Source organism: Alternaria incomplexa, assembly GCF_024043165.1.
Source record: "Alternaria incomplexa strain BMP 0042 chromosome Unknown scaffold_6, whole genome shotgun sequence".
In the NCBI taxonomy this organism is placed as follows: Eukaryota; Fungi; Ascomycota; class Dothideomycetes; order Pleosporales; family Pleosporaceae; genus Alternaria; species Alternaria incomplexa.
Window position 1 is genome coordinate 1,437,426 of NW_026249855.1, and position 17,137 is coordinate 1,454,562.

Genomic DNA, 17,137 nt, shown 5'->3' on the forward strand with positions numbered 1-17,137 from the left:
CCGAAAAGGGTAAGACGCGTGAGATGGCGCACAGCCGCTTGGTCGCAACTGTATTGATTGCCGAGTATCGATCGTCTGGCGCTGTTCGTGATGGTGCGGGACCGGGGTAGAGGCTCGCCAGTACGCTGGGCGACGAACTCCGGCCCTCTCTTGCTGTCGCATTCGCCTCCGGCGAGAACCGTGTTCTTCGTACAATGATTGACTGCTGCGAGGTCAGTAGCAGCCCTGTGAGCATCCGATAACATGCTAATACCGTGTAGCAAACGATGAAATGCCCAGTGCCGTTCCGCACGGCTCTGCTAAAGATTGAGAGCTCGGATGGTAGTTCAGGGCCAGAGGTTCCGTTGCTGCCAGCAACATACCGGAGAAATTACAAAATCGAGCCCGTCAGCAACAACGTCGGCGCGTTCTTGGATATCGAGCTGAATGTCCGCCGACTGAACGAAGTCCACAAATGGCTATGGCTTGTGGGCCTTCCAAGCGCGCCGCGACCTCTTCATTACCAAGTGGTCAAGAAACGGGAAATTGTGGTGACGGAACAGTTGGATCTGCATCTTGTTTGGTCATCAGCGCCTTCGTCGTCGATTCTCCTCAAACCGCTGCCTCGCTTCCTTCTCTGTCCAAACTTCTGGGTCGCGGAGATCTGCCCACGTCGGCACCTGTACGAGACGGCACTGGGCTTCATGCTGTCGTATGTCGCGCTCATCGAAAGGGAGGTTGACTACAATCTAGCCATCAACCACGGCCTCATCCCTAAGGAGGTCACTTGGTCTGGGTGGCTGGCGCTCGTTGGCGAGGTCGTCTGCACCTCGGTACAGACGCATACCATCGATGCGTCGGCTGCATCGTCTGTAAGCTTGTTGGAGGACCGCCCACGCGTCAACCAACGCTTCAACTACGGCGAATTGCGACTCGGGCGGCTGAACTGGGTATATCGCTTGACCATGGGCGAGTTGCGCGGGTACCTAAGCGGCTGCACCACGTATGGAGCCTTCATGCGTGACAACGTTAACAGTCTCATCACGCTATTCGCATACACTACCATCGTGCTCTCCGCGATGCAGGTTGGGCTTTCGACAGAGCCTCTCGCAAACGACTACTCATTCGGCATGGCGTCGTATATCTTCTCCCTCTTTTCCATCCTGGCTCCACTCGCATGCATTGTCGCTATTCTTGGCGTTATAGCCTTGATGTTCGTCGTGAATCTGGCGCGCACGCTGAGGATTCGAGGGCAGAAGCGGCGTCAAGGTGTGAAGGTGTGAAAGCTCGACGCGACACGCGCCTGCCTGCTGGGAACGATGACGCGCCGCGGGCCGCCAGCCAGGGAAGCGACAGCCCAAACATCCCCACCAACCCTCACCAGCCCCCCGTACCATCAACACCCATCCACCCCACTAAAGATACTTGATGGAATTCCAAGTCGCGATAGCTCCTGCTCGTCTATAGTAGTTAGGCACCCATGCCAGACGTCGACTGCTTGCATCAGTAACCAGATATGGGCCCACTGACGACGCAACGTATCGTGACAATGCCCAAGGTTATCCACGCCCCACGGACACCAGTAGCGAGATATCAAGATCGTGCACGAGCAGAAAGATGAGAACAAAGTGCCAGTAGTACAGCCAAAAAGACTCGTATCAATGGCTGTGTGCACATCTCTCTGCCCGGGCAGCAAGTGTAGCCAGATTGTGTGTCCTGTTTGCTGCATACACGAAGTATAACAATTCCATGAGCGAGATTCATGCGATCGCAACCCACTGTGCTACCTAGGTACAGACGGGCTGGCATAGACGCGGTAGTAGTGGTACCTAGGTACAGTAATACAGAGCATCGTCTGTGACACCGAACGCTGTCATGATAGAGTTTTGGTCGCCCCCAGCGCATTTATTCTAGTCGCACTTCAATACAAGCCCGCATTTGCATCGCCTGCTAGTTCAAAGTCGTAGCGATTCCCTCTTCGACATCTCTAGAGCTACTGTGTTAGTAAAGGATCGGTGTAAGCACCAGCCGAGGAAGCTTTTATCCCGACACTTGACCTATTCCGATTCCTAGCGCTGACACTACGCCCTACATGACCGACACGGCCAGCAATCTCGAATGTACATCTCTAACATCATATTTTTCGACGAAATCGCCTCAAGGCACGATATCATGAGCGACGAACCAGTAGAGCTCACCAACCTTGCAGCGTCCAAGATTGACACCCCACCAGAGGATGCTACACCACCCGTTCAATACCCGCGTGGTATCCGCTTGGCTTTGATAACTGTCGGCCTCGCCCTCTCCATCTTTCTCGCTGCTTTGGATTCAACAATCATCGCTACCGCAATCCCGAGCATCACCACGCAATTCCGTAGCATCAGCAGCCTGGCCTGGTATGGCTCGTCCTACGCAATCACCAACACCGCATTCCAATCCGCGTGGGGCAAAGCCTATCAGTACTTCAGCCTCAAAGCCACCTTCATGTCTGCAATTGCGGTGTTTGAAATTGGCAATGTGATATGCGCAACAGCACCAACGAGCGAGGTTTTGATCTTCGGGAGGATCGTGTCCGGCATGGGCGGTGGCGGAGTTATGACGGGTGCGTTCATCATCGTCGCAATGACAGCTGGGCCACAATATAGGGCCGCCTATATGGGTGTGTTCGGTGTGACTTTTGGGTCTGCAAGCGTCGTAGGACCGCTACTAGGTGGCGTTCTAACAGACGGCCCTGGATGGCGATATTGCTTTTGGTACGTGATTCCGCTTTGTGTTGAGGCCGCTTTGCCGCCTACGATGCACTCTCCACCAAACGTTTTTCATATGAATGGAAACCAGGGAGGCATTATAAGGTCAAGGTCGGTGTGCTGACACTACACAGGATCAGTCTACCGATCGGCTTCGCTGCCGCGCTCACGATGTTCCTCTGCTTCCATGACTCAGGAAAGCCCAAGGATGTACCTCTCCGCGAGAAGCTTCTGAACTTGGATCTTAACGGCGCCATCTTGCTATCCGGTTGCTTCTCTTGCTTCATCCTAGCTACGCACTGGATCGGCATCATGCCTCCGACCAGTGCTCGTATCATTGGCAGCTTTATCGGTTTTGTAGGCCTTTTCATCTGCTTCGCGATCAACGAACGCTATATGGGAAGCTGCGCAATGGTACAAGCTCGCGTGTTCAAGAACAAACTCGTCTTCGCCAATCTGCTATATGCTTCCTTCATCGCGGGCGCCTTCTTCCCACTCATGTATACATTGCCAATCCAGTTCCAATCCGTCAACAACAACACGGCTTCGCAGAGTGGTGTCCGACTTATTCCACTCGTCATGGGCGTCTCACTCTTCACCATGATATCTAATGGAACGCTCACCTTCTGGCGCCATTACAAGCCCTTTTTCTTAGTGGGCGCAATTATGGCAGTAGCTGGAAACGTAAAGATACACTCCTTGGATGCTAGCACACCGACCAGGGACTGGGTCGGCTTCGAGCTCTTGACAGCCACGGGAGTAGGCCTCGCTCTTCAGATCCCGATGATTGCGAACCAAGCCCTCGTTTCTGCTGACGACTTGGCCGCTGTAACATCGATGTCGCTCTTCATGGAGAATACTGGCACCGTCTTTTCTGTCGCATCGAGTGAAGCGGCGTTCACGAACGGACTGCTTTCAAGCCTCGCCCGCAACCTGCCCGAACTGGACGCGAAGGAGATAATGGATGCTGGCGCGACGCAGATCCGCGGGCTATTCTCAGGTCATGAGCTTGACCAGGTATTGAAAGGGTATCTGGATGGCTGTAAGACCAGTCATGTCATACCCGTAGCCTGTGGCGCAATCTGTGCGGCAATCAGCTTGTCCAACGCTGTGCCGGCGACCTTTCAAGGGATAAAGAAGCGGCTTGGGAAAAGCCATGATCGATGATTGCTGAGATGATATGGAAAAGGAAGCTTCAACACATTGACGATGTTTCAACAGGAAGACCAGGACTCAACGGTCCGGAGTTAGTGGAGCTCAACGCCCGCGCCGCGAATCGACGTGCTGTCACGCCTCACACGGTCTCTTGACAGAGCCCAGCGTGTTGGTCAAAGTCGACATGATGGAGGTGGAAAACAGACACCGGCAGTTGCACCGTGCTGATGTGCTGCAGTGCATTGATCGTCCCTGGCCGGCTGCCGGTGCAATAGCGGCGGGACGCGTTCCGCTCAAACTATATTGTTGATATGCAACCATAGCTTATCAATACATCAGGCGCTCAAAGGGTTTCGCGTTCTTGCTCGATGACTTTCACGTTGTTCGCGAGTCGTGAAGTAATCCACGTCGGATGAGATGAGCGCGTGGATGAAGCACGCGTGACGTAGCGTTGGCTGCTAACCGAATCAGGCATAGCCCGACCGTCACGAGCCATCTACGCCCGTGCGCAGCGGCGACTCAGCCATCGCCGCGCTTATCATAACAGTCCCGTCTCTCTCGCCCTGTTGTCTCTTCTGCAATGTCCACAAATCATGCCATCAAACTCATCGACTCTTAATCATCGGAGCAGGCCCTCTACCATTCTCTTCGCCTTTGGCGTCTTCGCGCAGGTCGCGTTGCTTGCCTGCATCTTCTGGACTTACACTAGCTATGGCAACCCCCGTGAGCCGACCGCCTTAGCGGAAACCACAACTAAGACATCATCAAGACCAAACGGCTTCACTCTGCGCCACCTTTTGGATCACGGCGCTGGACAACCTGGGCCACGAGCACGAAGATTCGATGTGACTCCAGAGCGGTTTGCCGTTGCTGGTATCGACTCCCGCATCGGGCCCTTCACTATCAAGTCGGCACCAGTCAAGATAGAAAGGCCCGCGTTACGTGGCTACGATGCACAGATCCCCATGTCGCCCATGTGGATCGCCGAGGATATTCCGGGTCCGGATGTCACGGACAAGAACACCGTTATCAGTTTCGCAAACATGTCCGAAGATGCTTACAAAGTCGGCCCTGACGACGCAGGATGGATGGACGTCGATGGGCATTACAACTCGTCGGTCCCTTTTGGCTGGGATGACAGTGGCATCCGAGGCCATGTGTTCAGCGACGACACTAACTCCACCATCATTCTGGCGGTAAAGGGAACGACGGTAGCCATGTTCGAAGGCGACGGAACGTCCGTGCACGACAAAGAGAACGACAACCTGTACGGCTCTTGCTGTTGCGGCCAGGGCGGCACATATCTTTGGCGCAAGGTATGCGACTGCCAGACTGGCACCTACAGCTGCGACGAGCAATGCGTCAAGAACGAGTTACGGAAGCCGAACAGGTACTATGCCGCGACTGTCGAGCTGTATCAGGAGGTAGTCAAGATCTATCCCGATGCACACATCATGACGACAGGACACAGTCTGGGAGGCGTTCTCGCTTCTTTAATCGGCTTGCAGCACGGTATACCCGCGGTGACGTTTGAAGCATACCCACAGGCCTTGGCAGCTAAGCGCTTGGGACTACCAGCTGCCGGTGACGTTGCTCCACTCAGGAAGAATACAGGTGGCTTCCATTTCGGGCACACCGCTGACCCCGTGTACATGGGAACTTGCAACGGTGCGACAAGTTTCTGCTCTATTGGCGGATACGCCTTCGAGACCCTTTGTCATACCGGAAAGAAGTGTGCGTACGACGTGGTCAAAGACTGGGGTTGGAGGCAGAACACACAGACACACAGCCTTAGATACGCCATCGATAACGTGTATATGAAGTACGACGAGGCAGCAAAATGCCAAGAAGAGGATGTTGGTTGTGTCGATTGCTACCTGTGGAAGTTCGAGAACGGGACGAAAACCACGACGAGTACTTCAGCAACACCAACAAGTACCACATCATCGAGGACGCGGACGGAGACATGTAAGACGCCTGGGTGGTGGGGATGTCGAGATGAGACTACTACGATGGTATCAACAACATCCTCAAGCGTATCAAGTACTGCGACCAGTACAAGTACAAGTACCTGTCAAACAGTGAGTTCTAGAACCCCATAATCGTGCGTACGTGACTGACTTCTCGAAGCCCGGATGGTTCGGCTGCAAAGACAAGACGACGGCTACCGGTCCTATCACGACTGCTACGACTACTACTACATCAGCTGCACCGACAACTACTTGCACCTCGAAGGGCTGGTTTGGCAGGTGTTACGATGACATTCCAGCGACAACTACTCCAGCCATGCAAGCTCATGCCTACTGGCGGACTGCGGCGACTGCGACACAGACGGCTCCTTAGACTTTCAGAATCTTGCATATGCTGTACGGGTGTTTTTCAGTAGCATGGTATACCAGTTAGAATGACCAATCAATCATTTTCGTTGCTGCTTATCATCACGCGAAGAAATATTGTTGCATGGTTCCGTCATCAGGTGAAGGCGCGAAGGATCAGTAACGTTTAGGCTAAACCCGATCTATGTGAGCCGTCTTTCGTATCTCTAGGCAGCCATCATCCAGCGTGTTCAAAAGGAAAACACACATAGCACACAGATTGGGAATCAAACAAGCTTTCCCAGCCTTCTACAAAATGCTTGACTTTGACTTCCACCTCACGACACCTCGTCTCTTCATATCCCACCTTAACTCTGAGAACGATGCTCAGTGCGATTTCGCGTACGAGCTAGTGTTTAGCCCAGGGCCTGCTGAGCAGAAGCCCGCAGTCGACGCGGAGAAGACAAAGATCACACCCCCTCGCGATGTTGGGAAGAATTTCATCGCGAAGGATGTTGAAAGGATGGAGCTAACAGGCTATGGCCGCTACCTGGTCTCGCTCAGACAAAACTCAGCTTTGAACATCAATTCACCGCATGAAGACGAAGACGTCCCATTCTCGAAGAGACGCCTAACGCCAATTGGCATTGTGTCAATGCAACTCGCGCGCTTCCCGTCCGAACCGTCCGCACCAACGATCCCAGATGTCGGGTTCACTTTCCTCCCCCGGTACCTCGGAAACGGGTACGCTACTGAAGCTGCAGCGGGCTTGATGGAGTACTTTACAGACGAGAAAGGACTCAAGGAGTTTTGCGGTTTTTGTAAACCGGAAAACACGGCAAGCGCAAATGTTTTAAAGCGATTGGGGTTCGAGGAGAGAGGTCTAAGGGAGGTAGATGGTGTCGTCGAGGGAGAGATATTGAGCGCGTTGGTCTGGACAATTGGCGTTGGGCATGAGCAGGGCGCGCTTGAGAAGCGAGGCTTGCAACGCGTTGAGAAGCGTTCGTGGAAGTGGTGGCGTTGAAGCCGGTCAGGTGTCTCTGCGGAATATCATCAACTTAGAGAAATGCTATGCCTCATGCTCAATCTCAACTGTGATCGTGTTACACAAATACCCTATCAGCGTGATGAGGATGCCGGACAGACGATCGGAAAGAGTCCGCGCGATGACGTCTGTGCATCGGCCTAAGTCTTAGCGCAGTGCAAGCCCGTCTTCAGCCGAAGCTCGCATCCGTCCGATGCTTCAGCTTCGTCGGATGTTCCGTCGAGTGTTTCCTTTCACCACAGGGTGCAGCCGCGCGCTCTGGTAGCCGATTGCCAACAATTCGCACTCAGCTGACGCGACATTATTCCACGAGATGTCAACACCGGATGCACTGGCAACGACGCGTCCGGAGAAACGGCGCAGACTTGAGCGCGTCGCAGCGGCCTGCGATCTGTGCAAGAAAAGAAAGGTAAAGTGCGACGGTGAGCAACCATGCGCCTATTGCACTCGGAAGGATCGCGCGGCTACTTGCATGTTCAGCGGCCCTCATGCACGCCCACAAGCGCATTCTGCCGGTCACACTCCCCTTCACGGTGTTCGTTCCGACGATATCCACCGTCATCACCCCCGTTCAACTGGCCATACACCTCATAACCGCGATCGAGGTGAACAGGACGATGCTGTGCGACAAAGACTTGATCGCGAAGCTGCCGAGGATGGAACATCACTCTCGCCAACATTGAGCAGAGATGATCAACAAGGCGACACAGTGGTGCCTCTTGAGGGTCGCATCCTCCGTGACGCCCAGGGAAAGTCTATCTTCATTGGCGACTGCGCCCCGCTGTCTTTTCTGCAGACAGTCAGGCATCTCATCACATCCGAGGTGGACCCAAGAGCTACTGTTCAAGCTACACGCGACCCCATCATTGAGATCGCTCGGCCTGATTCAGCGGATCAACATTCATGTCCTCCCATTGATGTGCATCAAATTGACGCACTAGTCGACGAGTTCATGGCTGCAAGTAGTGGCCTCGTTCAGCTCTTCCAACGAGAGGATCTTGCTCCCGAACTGAAAGCATGGGCAAGCAGCAGAAATTCGAGTTCAGACGATGCTGCAGCTGCCGTCTTCTATCTGGTCCTTGCGATCGGCGCCCAAGAGCGATTTGAGGAAAAGGCAGAAGCCTGGTTCAATACTGCTCGGGATGTGCTTTTGAAGCATATGTGCAGCAGCATGAATGTTTCGACTGTTCAAGGCTTTGCCCTAGTAGCGATCTACATGTTGCGAGCGTCTCAACCGAATGGAGCCTACTTGTACTTCTGTATGCAGAAGAGATAATGTATTGAGATCTCACGATTCGCTAACGCGCCCCAGCTTTGGCCGCTCGCGCAGCATACGCAATTGGCATACACCGGACTGAAGTGAATGCATCCTTTGGCGAAACCATTAAGCTAGTGCGGGACCGAATTTGGAAGAGCATTCGCGTTACCGACCAATTGATCAGGTAAGACACGATCCCAAATATTCCCATCTCAAAAGCTGCACGACGTTGCGCAGTCTTGACAGCTTTTTGATAGCATCTGCTAATCTCCGCTTTGTCACGTAGCAACGCATTGGGTCGACCTCCGTCCACATCAGATGTCGACTGCACCGTCAAATACAACACCTTTGAAGACACCACCGAAACCGATGATGCTAATGTACTGGATGCTAGCGTCCAGATCTTCATGATTATCGAGCGTGTCGTCGTAGAAGTGTATTCTCGCAAACGTATATCACTACGCATTGCAGACTATGTTTCGCGACAATTGAAGAGCTGGGCGTCCAAATGGCTGCAGAAGTTATCTCATCTTACGACCAGACCTCACTCTCGAGAAGCCGTGGTGGGCGCTTGCTCCACGCTATGCTCCTATTACTACGGCATCATGCTACTCACCCGACCTTTCCTCATCTACGAGCTATATGAATACATGGGCGCTCCATTGAAGAGCGGGGGCTCACAAGCTGATCACCAAGAGAAGCGCAAGTACGCGGATGCTGCACTTGATGCCGCGTCGACATTAGTGGATACACTGCTAGTCGTTACGATTACAAAGCAGTTGCCTCGTAAGATGCCACTGATTGTGTAAGTAAAGCCATCTTGACTAATTGACTTGGCTAACAAGTATGAGATCCTGGCTCTTCACGGCTACACTCGTTCTTGCCGTCGGCATCCTTGGCGACTCAGGACTCATGTTAGTGGACAGCTGCGAAGATGCAATCACTTGCATGGACTACTTCGGTCAAGTCGACCCTCATGCCCGGCAATACTCACAGGTCGCGCAATCGCTGCTCAAGATTACCACTGCACATGCCAAGAAGAGAGAGCTGCATCTGCGACGTAAAAGGAAGCAAGCATCGTCGGAATTGTTTGGCCTATTGCCTGGAGAGTCAACTAACACTTCGGTCCAAATGGACGAATGCGACGCACAGCTCGGCCACGGGTCGCTGGTCTCCCGAGACTCCGTTCAGCGCCACGTGTCTTCCGCAGCGCCACTCGATTGGACTATATACGATGCCGACTTTTTTGCCATGCCATGGCCGAGTGAGAACGATCAGGGTCTTCAGGATTTCCTGCAGCCGGGCACGCACAACCTTGATGGCGTATCCGTGGCTGACATACCGCTTTTCCCCATCCACGACCAGCAGATGGGCGGTGACTACTTCCCGTAAGTTCGAGATGGATGCGATGGCGTCACGAGTGGGTTTCTTCTTCAAGGTCTCTCCCAAGACACTTCAATGCACGACTTTTGTTTCACTAGTCTCGTCTCTCGATGTTCTCAGAAACGGTATCAGCTTGGTGCCTCCAGTACCGACCAACTCTTGCGTCTTCGGCTTTTCGGCCGCCAACTCCGTCGAGGCGGAAGCTATATCTCGTCTCTTGGGACCGGTAGTGGGTTTTCCCATTCGGCTCGGTATGATGATGTATCTGGTCACCAAGGCGATGTGTTTGTCGCGGAAGCCGCTGAGCGCCGCGACGGCTTCGTTGAATGCGGTCAGAAGCTCAGTGTTGTTTGCATGGCTATCGACGTAGCTCCGAATATTTGCGATTGCCTGGACATCGTCAAGAAAGCGGGCGTGGGGCCCGGGCATGTACCCACGCATCTCTGCGTGAAAGCCGCCGCTTCTCGAATGGTCGACAGAGAGGACCGCATCGAAGAACTGCAAGAGCGAAGACTGGCCGTTGGAACCACCACGATAAGCGCGCCATGTGCCTTTTCCGTTACCTTCGTCGTAGAAAACGCCGTTTGGTAGACCTGCACTCGCCATGTTCATGCTCCCAGCCAGGAAAGGTCGGATGGTATGGTAGAACATCTGCGGGTCACACCGCTCGTCCATGCGTTCCAAGAGCTGGCCAATGCGCTGCATTCCCTGTCGGAAGTATTGCAGGGCGTGTACGATTGTTGTGACATCATCAGTCTCGACAGCTTGAATAGCACCAAGCATGGCCTCGATCAACGGGCCTGCTCTTGCTTCCATGGCATTCGAAATAATGAAGAACCACGACTCATCATCGGTTCCCGTCGCTGTGTGTAGTGCGACCATGTTCTCCGGTTGCGTCAGGTCGGCTTCTTCGTTGAGTGGTGTCCAATTCCATAAGTTCAGAGCTGCATATGTGGCCACTGGATGCACCTCAAGATAGTCGGCAGTCTGAAGGAACGGCACAGTGATCGCTGGGGGTAGTCGCTAGCTTCCTTGTTAGCGACTGGAGACTTTACGGTACTGCGATTTCATGCTGACATACCTCTGATGGCTCGGGACCTGCCCATATGTAGCCTTGGGCTATGACAGCAAGCATCGAGTGTGCTCCCTGCCATTCTGCCTCACTGGAGAGATGCGACGTATCGAGAACGGGCAATGCATCGACCCATTGCCGTATTTGCTGTGTCTCTATGAGTGTTGGAAGTTGCTCAACGATCTTTTCCCATGGTTGATAGTAGGTGTGCGGTAAGCGTCTTAGTGGTGGCTCGGCAGGCAAGAACCCGTTCTTTGAGATGCCGTAATTAGGGAGTGCATCAGGTGATGGGAGGACGGGAATCCTGTGAGGGCTCATTGCGGCGGAAAAGGTAGCGACGGTAGGGTTGTACAGTAATATCGGAAGGGTACGTCCTTCCTTGTAGCGGCGAACTCCTGCTTTATTGCGCTGTAGAGAGAGGTCCACACTCACCTACGGTTGCGTTCCGATAGTCTTCCGAGCTCGGAATGACGGAAGCAATGTCGGATGAGAGTCCGACACCCCAATGAAGAAGGTGCAAGCTTAGTTTGACGCAAGCCTCAAGCCTCTTGCTTAGAGACGTAATGGCCAGATCGTGATGCATATATAGTCTGACGCCGTCATCTCAGTATCATTCTGACATTCGTACATCACATTGCATCTCGTTGGTTCCCCAAGACATACCCTACCCGACAGCATATCATCACTATGGACGCACCTGCCGCAATCCAACAGCTTCGCCAAGGGCAAAAGCCACAGTGGCCAACGAACGCCGAATCACCAGACTTTGCGCATTCGCTCGACCAAAGTGCAGACATTCCCAAGACGTTCCGACCCGAGTTTGTTGTTCCCAGCAAAGCGCAACTAAAGCGGAAAACCCTGAACGATGACGCACAAACCGCCAGCCCTGCATCAACACCAGACGACGAGGCCATCTACTTCTGCGGCAACTCCTTGGGTCTGCAACCAAAAGCTGTTGGCGAGCACTTGAACGCATACCTCAAGACATGGGGATCCATCGCGGTTGGCGGCCATTTCACCGCCCTCGAGGATTCGCCGCTCACACCCTACCAAGACATGGCTGCTGGGTGCTCAAAGAAGATGGCTGACATCGTTGGCGCATCACCTTCAGAAATCGTTGCCATGAACACATTAACCATCAACCTGCACCTGATGATGGCTGCATTCTACAAGCCAACGGAGAAGAAGCACAAGATTATGTGCGAGTGGCGACCTTTCCCCAGCGACTGGTATGCGATCGAGTCGCAAATAGAATGGCACGGTCTCGACCCCAAGAAGTCTATGCTGTTGGTCGAGCCGGACGATGGATACATAATGACCACAAAGAACATCCTCAAGCTCATTGACGAGAACGTCGATGAGCTGGCGCTCATCATGCTGCCCGGTATCCAGTACTACAGCGGCCAATTACTCGACATCCCCACCATCACCGCGCACGCACGCAAGCACAACATCACCATCGGATGGGATCTAGCACATGCCGCAGGCAACGCCGAGCTGAAGCTACACGACTGGGGTGTTGACTTCGCGTGCTGGTGCACGTACAAGTACATGAACGCCGGTGCCGGTTCCATTGCCGGTGCTTTCATCCACGAGAAGCACGGCAACAACGACCACTACAAGGGATTGAAGGGCTGGTACGGCCACGACAAGTCATCGCGCTTCCTCATGGACAACAAGTTCGTTCCTACACCCGGCGCGCAGGGCTTCCAATGCTCAAACCCATCGATCGTCGACCTCACATGCTTAGCGGGCTCGCTCAGCGTCTTCGAGAAGACATCCATGGCCGACCTACGATCACGATCTCTGCTCCTCACCGCGTACGCTGAGCATCTACTTTCTCAGATCGCGGCGCGCAACATCAAGGACGGCAAATTCCCCTTCGAGATCATCACACCCACAGATCCCCGCTTCCGCGGCGCTCAACTGAGTGTACTGCTACCAGAGGATGTCTTTGATGATGCGAGTGCTGCGCTGGTGGAGAACGGTGTTGTTTGCGACAAGAGAAAACCCGGAATCATTCGTGTTGCGCCTGTACCGATGTACAACACTTTCAGTGATGTTTGGCGGTTTATGCAGATCTTCGAGGAGGCGATACGGGAGAAGGGTCAAGGGCAGACTCAGCAGCAGCAGTCGCAAGGGACGGCGGTTGAGGCGAGGTTGTAAATTAGTAATAGTTAGTTAGATGTTCTTTTTGCAGCGTCAGACGGTAATGCATCTAAGAAGGTTCACGTCATTACTTCAATGTTGCTTCGGGAAATTTCGACAGTGATTTCCATTTGATGTTCAGCTTGATGACCGCATGGATATATGCGAACATCAGTGTCAGCAACTGACTGACTGAAGAGCTAGGCACGTAAATCCCCTTTGGGGTCTGTTGGGATTGGTGTTAGACTCGTCCTCCACGTGCGCGCGACAAGCACCCTGCGCTAGGCTGTATTCTACACGCGTACCTTCCACGATTCACTTTTCACCTTCGCTCCATGCGTGACTGTATCCGGAGGAAAGTCGCGCCGGGTGCGACTTCCCAGTGAAGAACCAAATTACTGTGATCCAGTTTACTCACCTCGCTCAGTATCGCAACCACGCTCAACGACCAAGATGGCGCTGTTCCCCCAGAATAAGGCTTTGGCTTCACTCAAAGGGTATGGTTTCATGTCATTCACCATGTCGAGAATTCACTGACGCAATGACGCACTGTCAGCTACCTCCAGTCTGGCGCATACTCGGATCTCAACATCACCTGCGGCAGCGACACGTACAAAGTACACAAGATCGTCGTGTGCGAGCGCGTTAGCTTCTTTGCTCGCGCACTCAAGTTTGGTGGACAGGTTCGTGTTCGACACGAAGAAAGTGAAGTAAAATCTGACTGCCTTCCCAGGAAACCCAGGACAATGTTATCAATCTTCCCGACGATGAGCCTGAGATCATCAAGCTCTTGATCCAGTATATGTACGAGAGCGAGTATGAGCCACAGCTGCCTGAGCACGACACCTCGATAGAAAAGCCGCCGAACGTTCCGACACGTCCTCGCCCAATAAAGAACGCGCAGGGGGTCTGCTACACTTACGAACTCCCCCATACGTGCTGGTTGTTGAACGGTTACTGCCTTAATCCCACCATCTGTCCCCACCATACATGCGCAGCCAGTCTTTTCACGAACACGGGAGCTTGCAACTTCAAATGTTCCGGGTTCCAGTGCAGAGAATGCAACCCATTCCCTCCTACATTATCCCAGCTACCTACCATCACCGGCACTTCCGATCAGCTGCTCGTCCATGCCAAGATGTACGAGATTGCCGACAAATACGATGTGCCAGGACTGAAAGATTTGGTCGTCGAGAAATTCAGCAGGGCGTGCAGGCAGGGCTGGGACTGCGCGAAGTTCCCTATCGCCGCCCGCTATGTCTTCTCGACTACGCCCGATGAAGACAAAGGCCTGCGCAAAGTTGTCTCCAGTACGATCGCGAGTCACATGAAGGAATTAGTGAAGAAACCAGAGATCGAATCTCTGTTGAAAGAGTTCAGCAGTCTGTCCTATGAGCTTCTCAAGGCCAAGATAGAATCGGGATGGCAGTGATCGCCTGGGGTGGTGAGAAAGGGTAAAAGAACAGAGTCGAGACAGAGATATATGAGACAATTTGAAGGATAATATATGTACCAACACGTCTTACTATGCAACACGATCCTCAGTAGCCAAATCATAAACATGTCAATCCCTACCCAACAATCTTGTTATGCCGTTCGTCAGACCCTCCACATCTACCGCTTCTACTGACTGAGCTAGTTGGGTTATGCGTACATGCATATCATTTACAAAATTGTTGACATTTGTTTCACTTTCACTACGCGGCTCGCGCTTCTCGGGGAATCCAGGTGCCGCGCCGCCCACAATAGCAGAACTGACTCTCACCACAAGTCGATACATATTCCCTACATCGTCACTCGACAAAGATGGCGGAAGCTGCGCGCAAGCAGCTGCATCTTACATTCAAGAAGTACGCACACCATCACTGATCAAAAACGTAATAACTGACAACTAATAGTCTACTCGCCTCCGGTGAGTTCTCTGATCTCACTGTGACCTGCGGACCCGACTCGTACAAGGTCCACAAAAATGTGGTGTGTTCCCGCGCGGAGTTCTTTTCTCGCGCTGTCAAGTTCGGAGGCAAGGTATGTCTGACGATTCATGCTTGTTGCTCTTGAGGCCCTACTAACTTTAGTACAGGAGACCGAGCAAGGCAGTGTCGACCTCCCAGAAGATGAACCCGCTATTGTCAAGTTGATGATGCAGTACATCTACGAGGGCGAATACGATCCCGCCCTTCCCGACAATGAGCTGGGCGATTCCACGAAGGTTCCGGCGTCCCCCGCACCCTCTCCACCGCTGCGAGATAGAATGGGAAGGAGGATAAGACCAGCAGTATCTGAAACGCCGCAGTCACTTCCCCATTCCTGTGGGACGTATGGATTCGCCTGCAGTGAGCGGGAGCCATGCAAACACCACACCTGTGGCGCACATTGCCTTTTCACATGCGTAGGCTTTACCTGTGTCTACAGCTGTTTTGTGTCTACAGCCCTGCCTGCACAGTTGATGGTCCACGCTAAACTCTATGAAATCGCCGACAAGTACGATGTATTGGGGTTGAAAGAGCTGGTGATCGAAAAGTTCAAGCGGGCTTGCCACAGCTTCTGGAACGATCCCTCCTTCGCAGCTGCGGCTCATCACGTTTTCTCCACCACCCCAGAACATGACAAAGGTCTGAGGGACATTGTGTTGAAGACCATCGCGGAACACATGGCCGAGCTTGTGAAGAAACCTGAGGTTGAAGCTTTGCTTACCGAGTTCAATGGACTGGCCTTTGGCTTGCTCAAGATGAAGACGGAGGCCGGTTGGAAGTGATGGACTTGACTATGGCCGCCTGAGGGGGAAAGAGCGAATGCGCTATGAAGGGTCAGAGGTGGTGGAGGAACATGATCTGAACCACGAGGCGAAAAGAGTTCAAGAGTCTGAAACTAAATCAATTTCCATGGACTTCAAGGAAATTAGACTTAGTGGACATAAGGGGAAATCCAATTCGGTATGAACAGGATTTGCTATGCAACGCCATCTCCATGACTCCTAACAACAACTATACCTAGTATACCCAACTCGTACTCTTCGTATGCAAGTAACTCATTTCATCATCCCGCTGGACCACATCCATCCCTCATACCCTCCCTATCTACTGCAACCTCACCTCCCCCTCCCCCGTCTTAATCCCAAACTTACTCAACCTAATCCTCGGCACAACCCCCACCAGCACCAACACACTCGCCACAATAACAGCCCAATGCTGCACATGCGCCAAATTCAAATTATACGTCGTCCACGTCGCCGCGCAAATCGTCGCTAGGCCCAACACCGCAATAACATACCCAGCCACCCTATGATACTTATAAATACTCTTCGCGTTCTCCACACTACCATAAAGCTGCGGCACATAATACTGCGTGAACCCCACAATCGCCTGGATGTACACGAGGATATAAAAGGTAAGGCCGAGACGTGCGTGCGCGGATTCAAAGTGTTCGTGGCCGGGGCCGGCTTTGTTCATTTCGATGATGATGAGGCCGGCGGTGAGAGCCGAGGCGCCGAGCGCGTGGAAGAGGAAGTGGGCGAGGGTGCCGGCGCGCTTTTGTTCGGGGGTGTGGGTTGGTTGGAGGACGAGGGCTGCTTGGATGGCTAGGAGGAAGCCGGCCTAGGGGGGTATCAATGATACGGTTGGCGAGAGGGGGTGATTAGGGTGGTGTTGTGGCTTACGGAGTTGAGGAGCTGCGTGGTTGGGCGGTTAGTTGGTGGTGGGCGAGGTTTGAGGGGTGAGGGGCTTACTGGGTGGGCGGAGAAGAAGATGAGTTTGTTGGAGAAGATGGCTCCCCAGATGATGGCTGCGAGCTTTTGACGCGTTAGTATGGGCGTGGTATGCGAGGTGTTGAGGTGCTTACAATCCATATTCCTGCTTGCGCGATGGGAGCGGTGCCTGGATCTGTTAGACTTCTTCCTTACAGCGTATGCTTGACAGCACATACCGATCCACAGGTTATGGTAGAGAGGCTGCCCATGCATCTGGCTCGCATCTCCTCTTCTGCCTAGAAGAGGCTCTTGTTCACTCTGTCCGCGCGCCGCGGCGGCATTTGGTGGGA

At 53.2% G+C, this 17,137-nt stretch overlaps 8 protein-coding genes across 8 annotated transcripts; 7 read left to right on the forward strand and 1 right to left on the reverse strand.

Annotated features, from left to right (window-relative positions):
- Positions 1-266: 266 nt before the first annotated feature.
- J4E90_005050 (uncharacterized protein) lies at positions 267-1,262 on the forward strand (the record flags this gene model as incomplete). The annotated part of the gene is made up of 1 exon (XM_051434608.1): positions 267-1,262. One exon carries the CDS (start codon positions 267-269, stop codon positions 1,260-1,262), a length of 996 nt encoding a protein of 331 aa, XP_051291864.1.
- An 889-nt stretch (positions 1,263-2,151) lies between these two features.
- Positions 2,152-3,893, forward strand: J4E90_005051 (uncharacterized protein; the record flags this gene model as incomplete). The annotated part of the gene is made up of 2 exons (XM_051434609.1): positions 2,152-2,581; positions 2,818-3,893. The coding sequence occupies 2 exons, from the start codon at positions 2,152-2,154 to the stop codon at positions 3,891-3,893; spliced, it is 1,506 nt and encodes a 501-aa protein (XP_051291865.1).
- A 405-nt stretch (positions 3,894-4,298) lies between these two features.
- J4E90_005052 (uncharacterized protein) lies at positions 4,299-5,983 on the forward strand (the record flags this gene model as incomplete). The annotated part of the gene is made up of 2 exons (XM_051434610.1): positions 4,299-4,306; positions 4,513-5,983. 2 exons carry the CDS (start codon positions 4,299-4,301, stop codon positions 5,981-5,983), a joined length of 1,479 nt encoding a protein of 492 aa, XP_051291866.1.
- A 529-nt stretch (positions 5,984-6,512) lies between these two features.
- On the forward strand, positions 6,513-9,891 carry J4E90_005053 (uncharacterized protein; the record flags this gene model as incomplete). The annotated part of the gene is made up of 5 exons (XM_051434611.1): positions 6,513-7,197; positions 7,847-8,500; positions 8,554-8,683; positions 8,786-9,304; positions 9,351-9,891. The coding sequence occupies 5 exons, from the start codon at positions 6,513-6,515 to the stop codon at positions 9,889-9,891; spliced, it is 2,529 nt and encodes an 842-aa protein (XP_051291867.1).
- A 63-nt stretch (positions 9,892-9,954) lies between these two features.
- On the reverse strand, positions 9,955-11,272 carry J4E90_005054 (uncharacterized protein; the record flags this gene model as incomplete). Its single annotated transcript, XM_051434612.1, has 2 exons — positions 9,955-10,905; positions 10,964-11,272. The coding sequence occupies 2 exons, from the start codon at positions 11,270-11,272 to the stop codon at positions 9,955-9,957; spliced, it is 1,260 nt and encodes a 419-aa protein (XP_051291868.1).
- Positions 11,273-11,641: 369 nt separating this feature from the next.
- BNA52 (Kynureninase 2) lies at positions 11,642-13,120 on the forward strand (the record flags this gene model as incomplete). Its single annotated transcript, XM_051434613.1, has 1 exon — positions 11,642-13,120. One exon carries the CDS (start codon positions 11,642-11,644, stop codon positions 13,118-13,120), a length of 1,479 nt encoding a protein of 492 aa, XP_051291869.1.
- A 435-nt stretch (positions 13,121-13,555) lies between these two features.
- Positions 13,556-14,534, forward strand: J4E90_005056 (uncharacterized protein; the record flags this gene model as incomplete). Its single annotated transcript, XM_051434614.1, has 4 exons — positions 13,556-13,599; positions 13,659-13,785; positions 13,836-13,970; positions 14,193-14,534. 4 exons carry the CDS (start codon positions 13,556-13,558, stop codon positions 14,532-14,534), a joined length of 648 nt encoding a protein of 215 aa, XP_051291870.1.
- A 374-nt stretch (positions 14,535-14,908) lies between these two features.
- Positions 14,909-15,857, forward strand: J4E90_005057 (uncharacterized protein; the record flags this gene model as incomplete). The annotated part of the gene is made up of 5 exons (XM_051434615.1): positions 14,909-14,952; positions 15,001-15,127; positions 15,183-15,319; positions 15,396-15,418; positions 15,532-15,857. 5 exons carry the CDS (start codon positions 14,909-14,911, stop codon positions 15,855-15,857), a joined length of 657 nt encoding a protein of 218 aa, XP_051291871.1.
- Between the last annotated feature and the right edge of the window lie 1,280 nt (positions 15,858-17,137).